This window comes from Chiloscyllium plagiosum, unplaced genomic scaffold (genome assembly GCF_037043375.1).
Source record: "Chiloscyllium plagiosum isolate Xiang-an unplaced genomic scaffold, Cpla_swu_hap1 HiC_scaffold_6, whole genome shotgun sequence".
Classification (NCBI taxonomy): domain Eukaryota; kingdom Metazoa; phylum Chordata; class Chondrichthyes; order Orectolobiformes; family Hemiscylliidae; genus Chiloscyllium; species Chiloscyllium plagiosum.
Window position 1 is genome coordinate 118,004,967 of NW_028270144.1, and position 14,718 is coordinate 118,019,684.

At 40.3% G+C, this 14,718-nt stretch overlaps 1 protein-coding gene across 1 annotated transcript in view; it reads left to right on the forward strand.

The window, feature by feature from the left end:
• The window catches only part of LOC122550923 (CD99 antigen-like), a 45,247-nt gene extending 32,674 nt beyond the window's left edge, over positions 1 to 12,573 (forward strand). The window contains exons 5-11 of the mRNA XM_043692388.2: positions 515 to 553; positions 1,720 to 1,770; positions 3,786 to 3,860; positions 4,875 to 4,898; positions 6,409 to 6,522; positions 7,620 to 7,682; positions 10,685 to 12,573. Coding sequence (XP_043548323.1) covers positions 515 to 553; positions 1,720 to 1,770; positions 3,786 to 3,860; positions 4,875 to 4,898; positions 6,409 to 6,522; positions 7,620 to 7,682; positions 10,685 to 10,728 — 410 coding nt within the window. The 3' untranslated portion in view covers positions 10,729 to 12,573. The remainder of the gene's footprint in view (positions 1 to 514; positions 554 to 1,719; positions 1,771 to 3,785; positions 3,861 to 4,874; positions 4,899 to 6,408; positions 6,523 to 7,619; positions 7,683 to 10,684) is intronic.
• The last annotated feature ends 2,145 nt before the right edge of the window (positions 12,574 to 14,718 follow it).

Sequence of the window (14,718 nt, forward strand, 5' to 3'; positions counted from 1 at the left end):
GCATTTGAGAGGGTGATAGCTTTGTCATTGTAATAACACCTTTTTAGGTTCTTTTTCTTTTTAAGATGAACAATACACCTGATGAAATTGTCCAAAGATGTGCAGGTCAGGTGAATTGGCCATGCTAAATTGCCTGTAGTGTTAGGTAAGGGGTAAATGTAGGGGTGTGGGTGGGTTGCGCTTCGGCCGGTCGGTGTGGACTTGTTGGGCCGAATGGCCTGTTTCCACACTAAGTAATCTAATCTAATATAATCAAATTAGAATTGAAATGTTAGTGTTTTCTGTCCACTAATGTTGCCAGACTTGTTTCTTTTGTTTGTTTGTTTCAGATCCCCAATGCTAAAACAATTCTTTATTTCATTTGCTGCTAGGTGCAAGATAACTTTCTTCAATCAGATGGCGTTACGTTGACTAATTTGATGCATGTGAAAGTCTGATCCTTGCGTGGATACCTTTGTTTGAATACTGAATCAATCTGTTAACTTCACATTTTGTCTCTTTTTTTTTCCCCCAGCTGATGAATTTGATTTAAATGATGCCATTGATGGCATAGGTAAGCACCACTATTTTTAAATTTTGTTTTGGTATGATAGAATGTAATTTATCTTTTCAGTAACACTGATTTAACCTTGGGCAAGCACTGTTATAAAATATTAAAATTTGAATTGCTTCAATTAGGCAGGATGAATTCTACTGATTTTAAATCTTTATCTGTGAAGGTTTAAAGCATTCAGTAGCCTAGTCTTGTATAGTATGTAATTAATGTCCACATACAGGAGGGACTGAATTTCAACTATAAGTTTGAGTTTCAAACAGTTAATAAAACAGGCAACAACCTTTTTTTTTCTCATTGTTTAGGGCTACCTTCAAATAAAAAATATTGAAGATACAAACTTGTGTAGTTAGTAGTCACTAAATCTCCTACCTTTTTTAATTTGAAATAAGTCTTGATATGTTTGCCTCAACAGCCCATTCAACTGGTCTAGTCTGTTTTTAAATTCTGAAGGGTCACTTGCAGGTAGAAAGTTGGTTGATAAAGCATGAAGCTAGAAAAAGCACAAGTCAAGCAACATCAGAACAGCAGGAGAGTTGATGTTTCAGGCAGGATCCTACTGCAGGATCCTGCCTGAAATGTCAACTCCTGTTCTTATGCTACTTGACCTGTGCTTTTCCCAGCTCTGTGCTTTATGAACTCTCTGAAGAAGGGTCACGCTAACTCTGATTTCTGTCTGCAAATGCTGACTTTGAGCAATTTCTATTTTTATTTACAGCATCCACAGTTCTTCTGGTACAGATTTTAGTGCTGCTATTAATTCCCATGCTGTACTCAGTAGTTGGAGTGGTATCCCTGTTATCTGCCTCTTTGTCAGTCCAACACTGAGCTGGGTTTCAGAACTTATGGCTCCATTGTGGGTAGTTTGCTCACTAGGTTTGGGGGGGAGGGACATATTACCTTGAATTTCTGTCTCTTTGTATGTCAGCGGGTAATTCATTCACTCCCAGCTTTATCATAGATATTTAGAAGGTGTGGATGTGTGCGTTTCTTGTGAGATCCTTGGTAACTAAGGGATCAGCCTTGTTCTATTCTGTGCTCAAAAATATGAAAAGTATTGACCATGGCCAAATACACTTTTATAGAATGTCTCAAAACACATTGTAATCTGCCCTTGACCAGTGATGGATTTCAAACCTCAACCAGTATTTTTGCTCTTGTAACAGACAAGTTTACTCCAACGAAGCTTCCGAAGCAGCCAGCTAATGGTGATCCAGGTAATGAAATAGTTTCTGATCCAGCAAATAACTTTTCTTCAAAAAAGAAAAATAACTGTCTTCTAAATTCTGGAATGGTTTTAACTACTACTTGGCTCAGTGGTTAGTACCAGCCTCTGGCAACTATCTGTGTGGAGTTTGCACGTTCTCCCAGTGTCTACGTGGGTTTCCTCCGGGTGCTCTGGTTTCCTCCCACAACCCAAAGATGTGCAGGTCCGGTGAATTGGCCATGCTAAATTGCACATCGTGTTAGGGAAATGGGTGGGTTACTCTTCGGAGGGTTGGTGTGGACTGGTTGGGCCGAAGGGCCTGTTTCCACAATGTAGAGAATCTAATGTAACCTTGGAGTGAAATTAGCACTGCCTCATGGTAAAAGGAAAACATGCCCTGTCAAGCCCTTTAAGCATTTTGTTTTAACAATAAATTGATATCTTTTAATATAATAAATACCTACAATACTTCACCACAGTGATTTGTAATTGTAAAGTATTGGGCACCTAACCACAAGGATATATTAGCCTGGCTTTCACTCACTTAGTATGCTGAACTAGACACTAGAACCAATACCTAGTGACTCTCCTGTCTATACCTAGGACTTTTTATAATCTCTATCGACTCAAGATGCCCCCCCCCCCATCACCTCCATTTATCTTTATACACACACTGCCAACTTGCCTCGAATGTGCCATGGGCAGATCTCCGGGGTGATGTTGAAGAAACTAAGTTCTAAAATATTTCTTACAGACTTTAATGTACACACAATTCTCATTTCATGAAAGCAATTTAAATGCAGTCAAATCCTGTCAAGTACTTGGTCCCTTACAAAAAAAAAAATTTGTGTTCATAAACCCACAACAAAGACTGTTAATCCTTTTATACTCTGGGGTGCTGACCAGTAAATGTTCAGCCCATCTATAATGACAAAAGGTCCTGGAAAGTAGCCCAGCACTAATACTGTTATAATTACATCACTTGGGATTGTCAACAAATAGCTATTCAAATTGGTAGTTTTAAGTTTTTTTTTTCTTGAAAAACTGCCTGCCTATGACTGAGCTAAATTTTAGTTTTTTTTTTATAAGACTAGCAGTTTAAATAACTTGACAGTTCTACAGTCTTTATCTGCATTTCACAAGTATTTGCTATGATTCCTAAAGTTTTCTAGCTCCCACACAGATTCTTGCTACAGTGAAGGTGTTTTCCATTTGAGCTCTGCTTTTTGTATTTGAAAACAGCTGGAATTGCGTATTGGACTTTAAGTAAAGCCAGCTTTGTTACTTTGCTGGAGTTGAGTAGCTGCTGTGGATGTTGCTGGAGAAAATCTCTTGAAGCTATCTGCTATTTATATCAAGATCTTTCTAAATTGTCATGTGTTTATAATGTCATTTAGCTCAGTTGCCTGCACGGCTAGTTTGCAATGTAAAGGGATGCCAACGACATGGGATCAATTCCCACACAGGCTGCACTTGCGATGAAGGGCTCCCCTTCTCCACCCCTTCCTCACCTGAGATGTGGTGACCCACAGGACAAAACATTGGTCATCTCTCTAATGAGAAAGCAACCCTGGCAAGATCATGGTAGCTTTAACTTTATAGCATTTATGGTTCTTTCTGAAATATTCTTGTCTTTTATTCAATGAAAAGAATACATTGCAGTGTTGTGAACATGTTCAGTAACTGACCAGCATGATAAACTTTAAAAATAAAAAAACTTGTTTATCAGGCAGGTTTCTGTGCCATAAATTCTGTCAAGAGATGTGGCAAGGCGACAGCTGTACTGATGAGTATAAAACATTTGACTTAAATTGTTACTGTGCAACAGCTGAGGCAATATTCTTGAGCTTAATTGCTATGTCAAAGATTTGTTTTAATGAGAGATTATTACCTAGTTTGGATATCACACTGGTTTGTGATAGACCTGTCAGAAAGTGAAGGGAGTGGAACTTCATGTTTGGAGGAAGTGTTTCCTCAGCTTCTAGGAACAAGATACTCACTCTGTTATTGCTTTTAATCTTGCAGATCGGCAGTTTGGGGATGTGGACCTCGTAGATGTTGCAGGTGGTGCTTACAGCCCTGAAAAGATCATCCCTAAAGGTAATGCTCAAGTCTTTACTGGGTTTTCCTATAATGTGCAAATACTTGAATAAATAGGTCACTTTCAGACTGTCAAATTGTTAGATAAGATGGTGAAAGCGATCGGTGTTAAGTCCTCAACTAATTACAGAATGTCTGCACAGTTGTATTCTACTGATTTTTGAATGAAGAGATTGGCTGCATGCTTTGAAGCCAAGACAAAACTGTCTTCTAATATGACACCAGTCAATTGTTTTATGTAACCATGCCATCAGTTTATCACTGCTATTTAATCTCTACACTGGAGACAGCCATTGGTAGCCATTTCTAATGTCTGGCTTTAGCTGCATAGTATAGGCCCACTCCTCTTCATTCTATGCTGCGAAATGTTGATTCATTTGAAAATGTTCGCTGAAGGTGGCAATATAGAGACAATAACACTATTATAAAAGTAATGCTAAATTGACTAGGTGCGTGTTTTGTATTTGTGTAGCTTGTTTTATTTGGGATACTGTGGCGATCATGGATCGATGTGAATGGGGACAGAAGCTGTGGAAATGCACAGATTGAAGATGCGTCCTCTCACTGGGAGCATCAAATTTAAAAAAAAAATTAGCACATTAACTTTCAAAGATTAACTCTGACGTGGCCAGGCCAATAAGTGAGGAAGCAGCAAAGAGTTTACAAGCTGCAATCGGGGCTCTGGTTCAGAGATTATGGCATACTATGTAAAGTTCCCCTTGTAAATTTCTGATTTACTTTTTTAATCCTTTAACATCAAAATTGTTGTTCCTCTGTTTGAAAATGCATGTCTTGTGCCTATTCAAAAGTCTTGTTTTCTAAATAAACTAATTTTAACTGTTTGCATCTCTGCTCACTATTCTTACCCAGTAATTCCTAACTTTCCACTTTGGTGACACTTTCTCTCTCCTCTCTCTCTAAATAATTCTTTTATTTTGGACAGTTGTAAAGGATGACCATCAAAGCACACTACTTGAAGCAATCTAACAACTTTTTTATTTTAATCTTTTTCAGGTGATAATCAGGAAAGTGGTCAAGGTACAGCTATTATGTTAATACTGAATCAAAACCATCCATTTTAAAGACAAATCCAATAAGATTGCAGTTCAGACAACTTGAGCATACTTCGGATGTTGGGATCTTATTTGCTGGAAGCACTCAATTTTATTTCAGCTTCTTAAAGCATTTGCAAGTTGATCTCCTCCAAACGCACGTTTGGTCAAAATCAAAGTGATTGACAAAGCAGATTCTGGGAAGAAATCATTGTGCCCAGTGAAGGTCATAAGACCTGATTTGTATGGTCATGTCAAACATTTATCTATATGGAGCAATTTTCACATCTCTGGGACATCCCAAAGTAATTAAACATGCTTCCATCTTGTTTGAGCAGCGACTTGAGACTGAGGCATCCACTGGAAGGGTGGGGTTAAAATGCAGCAAGAATGGATTAATAAATTCATCCCTTCTTCCCTCCCTGCCCATGAAGGGAGGTGCGCTCCCGAAGAGTGCATGAGTCAATTTGTTTGCCTCTGCCATCCCTGATCTTAATGTTCCCATTGTGAACAGCAGCCTGTGGCTTCGGTTTCATTTTGAAATGGCGGGGGGGGGGGTAACCCCAGCACTAATGACTCATCTCTGTTGGCCATAGCAACACATCCACATGCTCTGTCTTTATGCGAACTGGTTTGTGTCTGGCTGTGGTCTTCAAATCAGGAACACAGAGGCACAGTCACAGGGACTGCTGTCCATTCAGTAGCATCTTGACTCTAATGCCTAGTTCCGTACTCTTTAATGTCTAGTCAATTTTAGCTCTACTGGCTTTATGAATCAGTCAGTGTGGCACTGGGGAAAAAAGCAGTCAGTCAGGCAGCATTAGAGGAGCAGGAGAGTCGACATTTCGGGCATTCCTGATGAAGGGCTTCTAAACGTAGATTCTCCTGCTCCTCGGATGCCCCCTGACCGGCTGTGCTTTTCCAGCACCATGCTTTTCAACACTGATTTCCATCATTTGCAGTCCTCACTTTCTCCTGGCTTTATGGATCAGTGTTCTTATTGTTTGGCACAAACTTGAGTTTACACAAAGTTGTCCAATAAAAACAATAAGGAATGGGAATAAGCCATATGTACCCTTGAGACTGCTGTGCCATCCAATAGATTGTGGTTGAGTTGGCATTCCTCATGCCCACTTTCCTGGTCTTTTCCCATAAAACTTTTTGATTCCTCTACTGATCCAGACTCCATATCTTAACCTATAAACAGATGCAATTACTTTGTCCCCATGGCTCTGTGGTGAGGAGTTCCAAAGACAAACAATCCTTTGTCAGAAGCAATTCCTCCTTAACTCGGTCTTAAATTGGTACCCTTTTTTTTCTCAGTCGACTGTGCCCTCAATCATTAGAGGGAGCTGCTATGGTGGCTTCAAATGTTATACTTTGCTGCCATCTTGTGGATCTGACACTTCCCTTGGGGCAAGAATTCTCTCAAAGTATTTAATAGATGGGAACTTTTTGAGGAATCATTGAACTTTTTCTCATAAACCTCCTTTCAGATGGTGGCAATGGTACTCTTACTGGTATTATCACTGGTGTCTTGCTGGCTGTGGGCGGTGGAGTATCCAGTTATATCCTCTACCAGAAGAAGAAGCTATGTTTCTCTTTGACAGGTGAGATGGTTTTGGAATCTGCAAATTAATTGGTGGCTAACTAATCCTTAACTGTTTGAGAAGCAGAAGATTCTAGCAGAGCAACAAAACTAATTTGGACATGACACATAGGTCAGGGAGGTGTTTGAGGGACTTTAAAAGCTGACAGATATGAAATGTGGACATGTGATGGTGTTGAGCAGCTCTGACTCCATAATAAAAATGGGTCTAAATTCCAATGGGTTGTTTTTACCTTTCTGCCTGATGGAAAGAGATGCAAATGCATGATTCTGCAAAGTATAACCATGCTGTTATCCACAGTCAGTGGATCATCTTGCTCCCACTGACTTGCCAGGGAATTAGGGTGAATTTGAGAACGTAGCAAAGGGGTAGGTTTATCAAGTCCATCATATCCATTCTACCATTAGGTTAGATTCTGGCTAGCTGGCTGTCTCAAGCCATGTCCTCACTATCTCCATACCCTTTGATGTCATTAGTCCCCAGAAGTCAGTTGGTTTCTGACTTGAGCAATGAATGAACTTCCAGAACCCTGTAGAGTGGAGAATTCTCCAGATTCTTCACCCTCCATGCAAAATAGTTCCTACTCCATTCAGTCTCGTTCAGCCCCATGTTTTTATATTTCCCAGCTAGGGGAATCCTCCTATCAGACTCTAAGTTTGAGTTGACCCCTCTAATCCTGTACACGCTAGAGTACACAGACCCAGTTTCCTCCATTTCTCCTCTGTGTAATATAACCAGGGAATTATGATGGGCAAGTGAATGCATAGTTACAATTGGTGGGAAAGGTGGGGCATGGAAGGATTTGACGACAAAGGAAACTTTAAAATTAATGCAATGCTAAACTGAGTCAGCAAGCACAGGATGATGAGTGAGTAGTTCTTGATGCATGTTAGGGCATGAGCAATGGAATTTTAAATAACTTTAGTTGAGGGGAGGATAAGAATGAGTGAGGCCAACTAGAAGTCTGGAAGAACTGAGTCAAGTGTGAACCAGTTGTTTGTTTTTTCCCCCTGAACTAACCAAACATATAGGAAATAAAACAGAACTACTTCAAAACACTCAACTTGTCGTCCTCTTTAAATTTTTTTTATTACCAGGGAACTCAACTGAGCAGAACACCAAGCAAGAGAATGTACGTGGTCAGCGAGAGGACCCCCAGTGTATGTATTCAGTTTTGCAGTCCAGTATAACAGCATAACGTTTTTCCTTTCTGAAATGTTAATCAATTTCAAAGTGGAATAATGCACCTATGATTAATTCAAGTCAGTGTCTCTTTTCACTTTTTTTTTTTCTTTCCGTTCTTCCTGAGAGCTGGAATCTGGTCTTTGTTTGATTCGGGATTCAGCCTGACTCCTGTGTCTAGGATTTACTTATTGGAAGCCAAGCTTCATTATGGTCTCTCAATTTGAGAGTGAAGCAGTTAAATGATTGTCATTTAGAAATGTCAAGTTTACTAACTGTGTGCTGGCTTATTCTCTCCCCTCTTTTCTTTCTCCACTCTCCACCCTGCCCCCCTCCCCCCACCCCCCCCCCCAATTAGGGTGCTGTGCTATGCACCCTAATTTGTTGATGCGGATTTAACTTTAGTTTGTTGGAAGGTCCAAAGGTGAAGGAAACCAGGAAGGGGGATACAGTTTCATCACTGGATTGAAAATACAGATCATAGAGCCTCTCAACACTGTCCAAGAATAAACAAGCTTCCACAGCAGGAATTAAAGGTTCAGCTGCTTATTGCCACTACTGCCAATACCTCTTACCAGTGGCACGTGCCACACTCAATGCCTCTGTTTAGCCATGCCATTGGGCTTTCCTGAAACTATTGGCTAGCATAATGCAATAATCTTGTCAGTCTCTAGTAGAAATCTAAGCATTCAGCAGAGATTGTGCTCGGAGCAGTAAATGGCCTACATAATTTCGTCGTGTTGTTTTTCTGCTTTTAATCAACCTGTCCAGGTGTTATGAAGTTCTAGTGCAGGTGGGACTTCAACCCAGGCCTTGTACCTCAGAGGAAGGTGCAGTACCAATGCTCCTCAAGAGCCAACACTCATTCTCACCATTTTGATTTGGATTCATCTTAATTGTCCACAGTGTCAGGTGCATTAGTCAGGGGTAAATATACGGTAGGGGGTTAAATATATAGGTGGGTTACTCTTCGGAGGATCGGTGTAGATTTGTTTGACCGACGGGTCGGTTTCCATACTGTAGGGAATCTAATCTAATCTAAATTCCTCTGAATGTAGAAGGTTAATGGTGATTTGACTTGGTGTTTAAGTTAAAGGAGTTAGTCAGTCGATGAAAATAACACTTTCATTGTCTGCGAACAAGAGCTTATAACGCAGTAGTGAGTTGGGCCAATCATGGGGATATCGGGAAGCTCCTCTTCAATCAAATGGTGGTAAACACCTAAACCTCCTATACAATCAAGAGCTGAGGCTCGACTCCACTGAAATTGGAGATGAGAGATTTTTAACAAGTAAGGTTATTAGGAGGGACACCAGGCAAGTTGGTTGAATTATATTATGGATTAGCTGTGATCTATTTGAATGACAGAACAAGCTTGTGGGGCTAGATGATCTGCACCAATTTTCTTATGAATTGGAATCCAGAGAATGTAGCAGATTGGGGAATATCTGGTCCTACATTCAGCTTGGAGCAAATGGTCTGAAGTTCATAATATTTTTCCAGTGTTTGGTCCCAGCAACAAATATTCAGGTCAATAAACATTAAATGTTAAGGAAAATGTACCTTTTTTAAAATTCTGTTCCATCGTCACATTTAAAACTGAAACGAGTAATTTCTTGCACTTTATGGTACTGTGGGGGCAGTAATCCAAAGTAGGGCCGCTCCCAGTTTTGCCCTAGGAAGGAAGCAGCTAAAATTACAGGTGGTCCTGATTTATGAATATCTGAAGATATGAGATCCCACTAGTATTAAGTTAAAGTATTCAACTTCAGTTGTCTTGTATTTACAAATGACTACTGTATTATGTTCTAACTGGTGTACAAATCAATTAATGCGTGTACTTGAATGAAACCCATTTCTAACCTGGGGACTGCCTGTATGTAAATACAATATGGGACCTACTGTCCTGGGTCTGACATAAATCAAGTGGTATTCTGAAGCAGCTAATCAATTGAACTTTTTCAAGTTACTACATGGTTTGATCACTCCTCCACTTGTAAGGGACTCTTGAGTGATTGATATTAATATATTATGACTTGCAGCATTTAATGCATCTAATGTATATTAGAGCTTTTTTGCTTAGCCCATAGTTACACAGCATGTGTTAACATACCATTATCTGCATTAAGCTGATGTGTCAAAAGGATGGTTCAGAAATGGCCTGTAATGCAGCTATTTCTGTTCTGCCTTTTCTAAGCCCAGCACTGAGTTTGTTCTATCAGATCTAGTGTGATTAGAGCTGACTCTGGTGAGGCCAGGGCTGTATTTGTTCCTTGGCCTGTCAACGGTGACCCTGATGTACAAGCAGAATTGCCATCACTACCTGGAACCTCTCGTCAACCATGGCAAGTTTGTGAGGCTCTTTTTCCCTTCCTTGAAGGGGAATTTCTGATTTCCAGTCCAGTGACCTGCACTTCCTGCACTCACTTCTGACTTTATTTTTGTCTCGGAACATGAAAATCTGAGCCTACTCCTAAGTGTGGCATGACTTCTGGCTTTTTTTCCTCTGCACCAAGTTAGGTGTAGACAGTAGCTGAGCTGAAGGTCAAACTGATGGACTGGGCCATTGTAATGTTGCTGTGGAGTAGTGAAAACTGGTTGCCAGTGAAGGGTGTGTTTGGCCAATCCTTCGGAGGAAGGATCACATGCTCATAGGAAGGACCTGATCATGTTCTCTTGGATGCGGGAAGGCTTTGCGTTTGCAGATACCACGCAGGACTGGCTTCACCTGTTGCTCACCTGATTGGCTGGCTGAGCTAAGGCAACCTACACGCCCCCACCCCAAACAAAAAAACTGTGCTGAATGGGATTTGAACCAGACCCTCTGATCCAGAGTCAGGGATACTACCCACTACGTCACACCACCACCACCACCTCTGTGCAGTGAATTGTATAGATCATCCAGCAAATTCAGTGGAGGTTTTATTCAATAGTATTTATTGCAAAGCCGTTAATCAAGTTGTGTTTTTTTGTTTTGCAGCTTACAGTACTCTTTTGCAAACACAGCCTGTTGGAAGTAACTAGAAGACAGTGGACAGCAAAGAAACCAGAAGCTAACACTTGTCCAACATTTCTGTTCTCCTACAGATTTTGTTCTTATCTTTAGCGTTGAGCGATTTTTAACTGTTGATTTTCAATTGGTTTTCTTATAGCCCTGTATTTTCCAGTATGGATTCAAATGAGAAACTTGACCTAAAATCTTTGTTTAACTAACTTACAAAAGTGCCAAGCCTTGCCTTTTTGAACATCATCAAAATGAATCTTAGACACAGACATTGCCATTCTGTTACAGCTTGTAAATTAGTTAAACATACTTGAGCTTTTTGGTAGAAATTTTCAATCTTGGATATAACTAAGTCCACTCCTGTGTGCTAAAAATCAATCTACCATTGTAGAGCAAATAATGACTTGTATTTTTGAACAACATTTTGATCGAAGTTTGAGCACACTACCAAGTGACAAACTTTTTTTTAAAAACTTAGGCCTTGACATAGTTAGTGTTGGAGTTTTGTGACTTGCACATAAAAAAACCTGGTGTTTTTAACTGTTTTTATTGCTGGTGAATGTCATTCAGAATATTTTGTAAAATGTTTCTGTAAGACTTGCAGTGTTGTGCATTTTTATGCTATGGTTATTGAGTAGAAACTTGTTGGAGGTTTTTTAAATAATTATTTTGTTCTTGCGCACCACCTCCCCTTGGAGAGGGTGGGGTTTTGGATGTTGGGGTGGGGGGTGGGTTTGCTGTTGAGCAAACTGATAATGGGGAGGGGTGACTAAATGTGTGCTTGTACAGATTTTTTTCTTTGTAGCCTACAACCCCCATTTTACCCAGTGACTTCAAATATTAAATATGGTAAATTAGAATGTTCAAGTGTGAATTTTTACTATTGTACTTTAACATCTCCATTTAATTTTGCACAGCTGAAACTTAGTGTGAAGTATCCTACGTAACAGCAGATAAGTTTCAAAGTAACTTAGACAAAGCACTGCTCTTCAACCTGCAACTACAAGAGTGGATGGTTCAATTCTTTTGATCTTAGAAATTTAGAATGAACTCTAGTTTGTGAATGAGTTTGGGTGGGAAGTGTAAATTACAGTTGCAGACAGAAACAGGTGTGTTCCAGTGATTGTGCTCCCTTGCAGTACCCAGAGCAATCCTTTTTTAACGTCTTTTGAAGTTTTATCCAGTTCTTTGCTCCAGTCTTGGTGTCTGTAGATCGAGTTAATTGTAGAAAGACTGCTTGGGAATGTAACATCTCTGGCATCAAACTGGCTTACAACGATTTGGACATCAGTGAAAATTCATAGTAACCTTGTGTTGCAATATTCCAGGATTTTGGCCACTGAATAGAAACTGGATTGGTGGTAGCTATGGCTCCCAATATTATGCCTTGCTTCCACTGTGCTTGCAATCTCTAGAAGGTGCTGCCATCTTCTTCCACCCAGAGTTGGCTGCACAGGCTCTGAAGCTTGGAATGTTGTGTGCTAATCAGCTATACTTTCAGGTCACTAAGTATCAGACAGCATCTCTGAGCACCTGGGACTGTTGCAGCTCAACTCTGTTTAGGAGATTCCAGAGTCTTTGTCAGTGTGCCATATCCCTGCATGAGGGAGTGTGTTTACCTTGTCAATCAACTGAAGTTGCTCAATGTTAATATGTGAAATAACCAGAAAACCTAAGAGCTTATTTCCCAATCTCCTACAAACCTTCAAACACCAAGGAAATACAATAAAGACAGGACCCTTAGAAGCATTGCTATATGGTGGTATCTTGGAGTGCAAGTCCATAGCTCCCTGAAAGTGGCAACACAAGTGGACAAGGTGGTGTATGGCATGCTTACCTTCATAGGGTCAGGGTGTTGACTTTTTTTTAAAAAAAAAAGTTGGCATTACATTGCTGTATATAACTTTTATTTTAGGCCATGTTTGGAGTCGTGTGCAGTTTTAGTCACCATATTATAGGAAGGATTGGAGGCTTTGGAGAGGGTGCAAAGTAGGTCTATCAACATGTTTCCTGGATTGGAGTGTATTAGCTATAAGCAGAGGTTGGATTGTTTTTGCTGGAGCATCAGAGGCTGAAGGGCAACATGATAGTGTATATAAGACTGAGTGACATGGTTAGTCTCTCTCCCTCCCCCCCCCCCCCCCCCCCCCCCCCCCCCCCCCCCGATGGAAACATCAGATACTAGGGGCCATACCTCTAAAGTGAGAGGGGAAAAGTTTGAAGGTGTGGCAAGTTTGTTTTTTAAAGAGGATAGTAGGTGCCTCGAATGCATTGCCTGGGAGATGATAGAAACACCTTAGCAAAAGGTTGAGACATTTAGAGACACAAATAGGCAGGGAATAAAGGGGTACAAACAATATGCAGGCAGATAGAATTAGAATGGTATCATGGTTAACACAGACACTGAACCGAAGGGCTGATTCTGTCTTCTATTATTCCATCTATTTATGAAAAGCCCAAACAAAGATCTCGGAACTGAAAATTAACACTGCCTTATTGTCAGATGTCCCTTTTTTTTGCTTAAAGGAATTTTTATTGGCAATTGCTTTATTTAAAGAGATTAAACTTTCATTAGTAATGCAAATTTGACATTTTTGTCTAAAAGGATTAGAACTCAGTTGAATGGGGCCACATTACAGCCAATCAAAATGGTTGGAAGAGTTGCTGTGTCTAGGTGGGGAACGAGGTTGCTGAAGGAGGAACTGGATTAGGGGAGAGGGTTTTGCATTGCTGTATTCCACATACGGAACTGTAATAACATGTTACAATTTGTGTGTATGTAACTTTTGCTGCAATAAGTGATTAAATCACACTGTCTGTGAACCTAATTGTTTAATCTGATTCACAAAAAGCAGACATCTTTTCAGGAAAATAGATGTTTAGGTCATGTTCCTGGGTTCTAAATCTACAGAAATATTCTTCCCTGGATTTTGGTACCATGCATTGGAAGTAAGTTGCCTTGTTCATCTACTCCTGTTTTGCAATGCAGTGAGATGCCATCTGTGTAGGTTCAATTCCCACGCCTAAGGCTACCATGAAGGGCTCCCTTTGCCTGAGATTTGATTACCCTCATGTTAAACTACCCACCAGTCATCTCTTCAATAAGAGAACATCCTTGGTAAGACGATGGCAACTTAGCCTTTTCTCCTGTGTACCCTCAAATGCAGGACATTAATCAGGAATGGATGTGTATTGACCTGAGGGACACTAATTGCCATTCCAAAAATGCTGCTTTTATCTCAAACTTTTCTATTATAAATTATACCCAATTCATCCCACTTCAACAAATTCATTATTACAGATTTGAGCCTGTTGCTTTACCCAGGTGTTAATGCTATCACTGTTTAAAGAAGTAATCTTCATCTGCTTCCACAGTAGCCAGTGTGTCTCAATAGGTTCTGTGGGTTATATAGACCAAATATGTGGCCCCTTTCTTGAACAATAACGGGCCATGTGAAATGGCAGCAGCTGCAGACCATTCGGTCTGTTCTTCAACAAATTTGTGGGATTGAGAGAGAAGTGGGCATCACTCTCGTGTGCTCTCCCTCAGTCTTTTGATGTTAGCATTGCCCTTAATAGGCTTTGCATGTTAATTATTCAGTTGGCCACGTGTGGTAGTTGACTTTTGAGAGTTTTTGGTGATGGGAAGGCTCTGTGTGTGACACTTCTGGATAGAAGAGGGAAAAACAAGATTGAGAGTTTGAGATGGGTGCCACAGGGGGGAGAGCTTTATTTACATCCCCTGCCCAACTACATTTTGATTTAGCCCTTTCCTGCTCTCCATATCTTGTCCTCACTTCTGATGAGGTCTGAAGTCACATGACACCAAATTGTAGTCCAATAGGTTTATTTGAAAACCCAAGCTTTCGGAGCATTGCTCCTTTGTCCACTGAAGAGAAGCACACAGGCAGAATTTTACAGGCAGACTGATCTTTCTTTTCTCCACTGCAAGCCAACACTGGCACCTCCCAAATCACATCTGAGGATTTGCATTGTGCATTAGAGCTTTT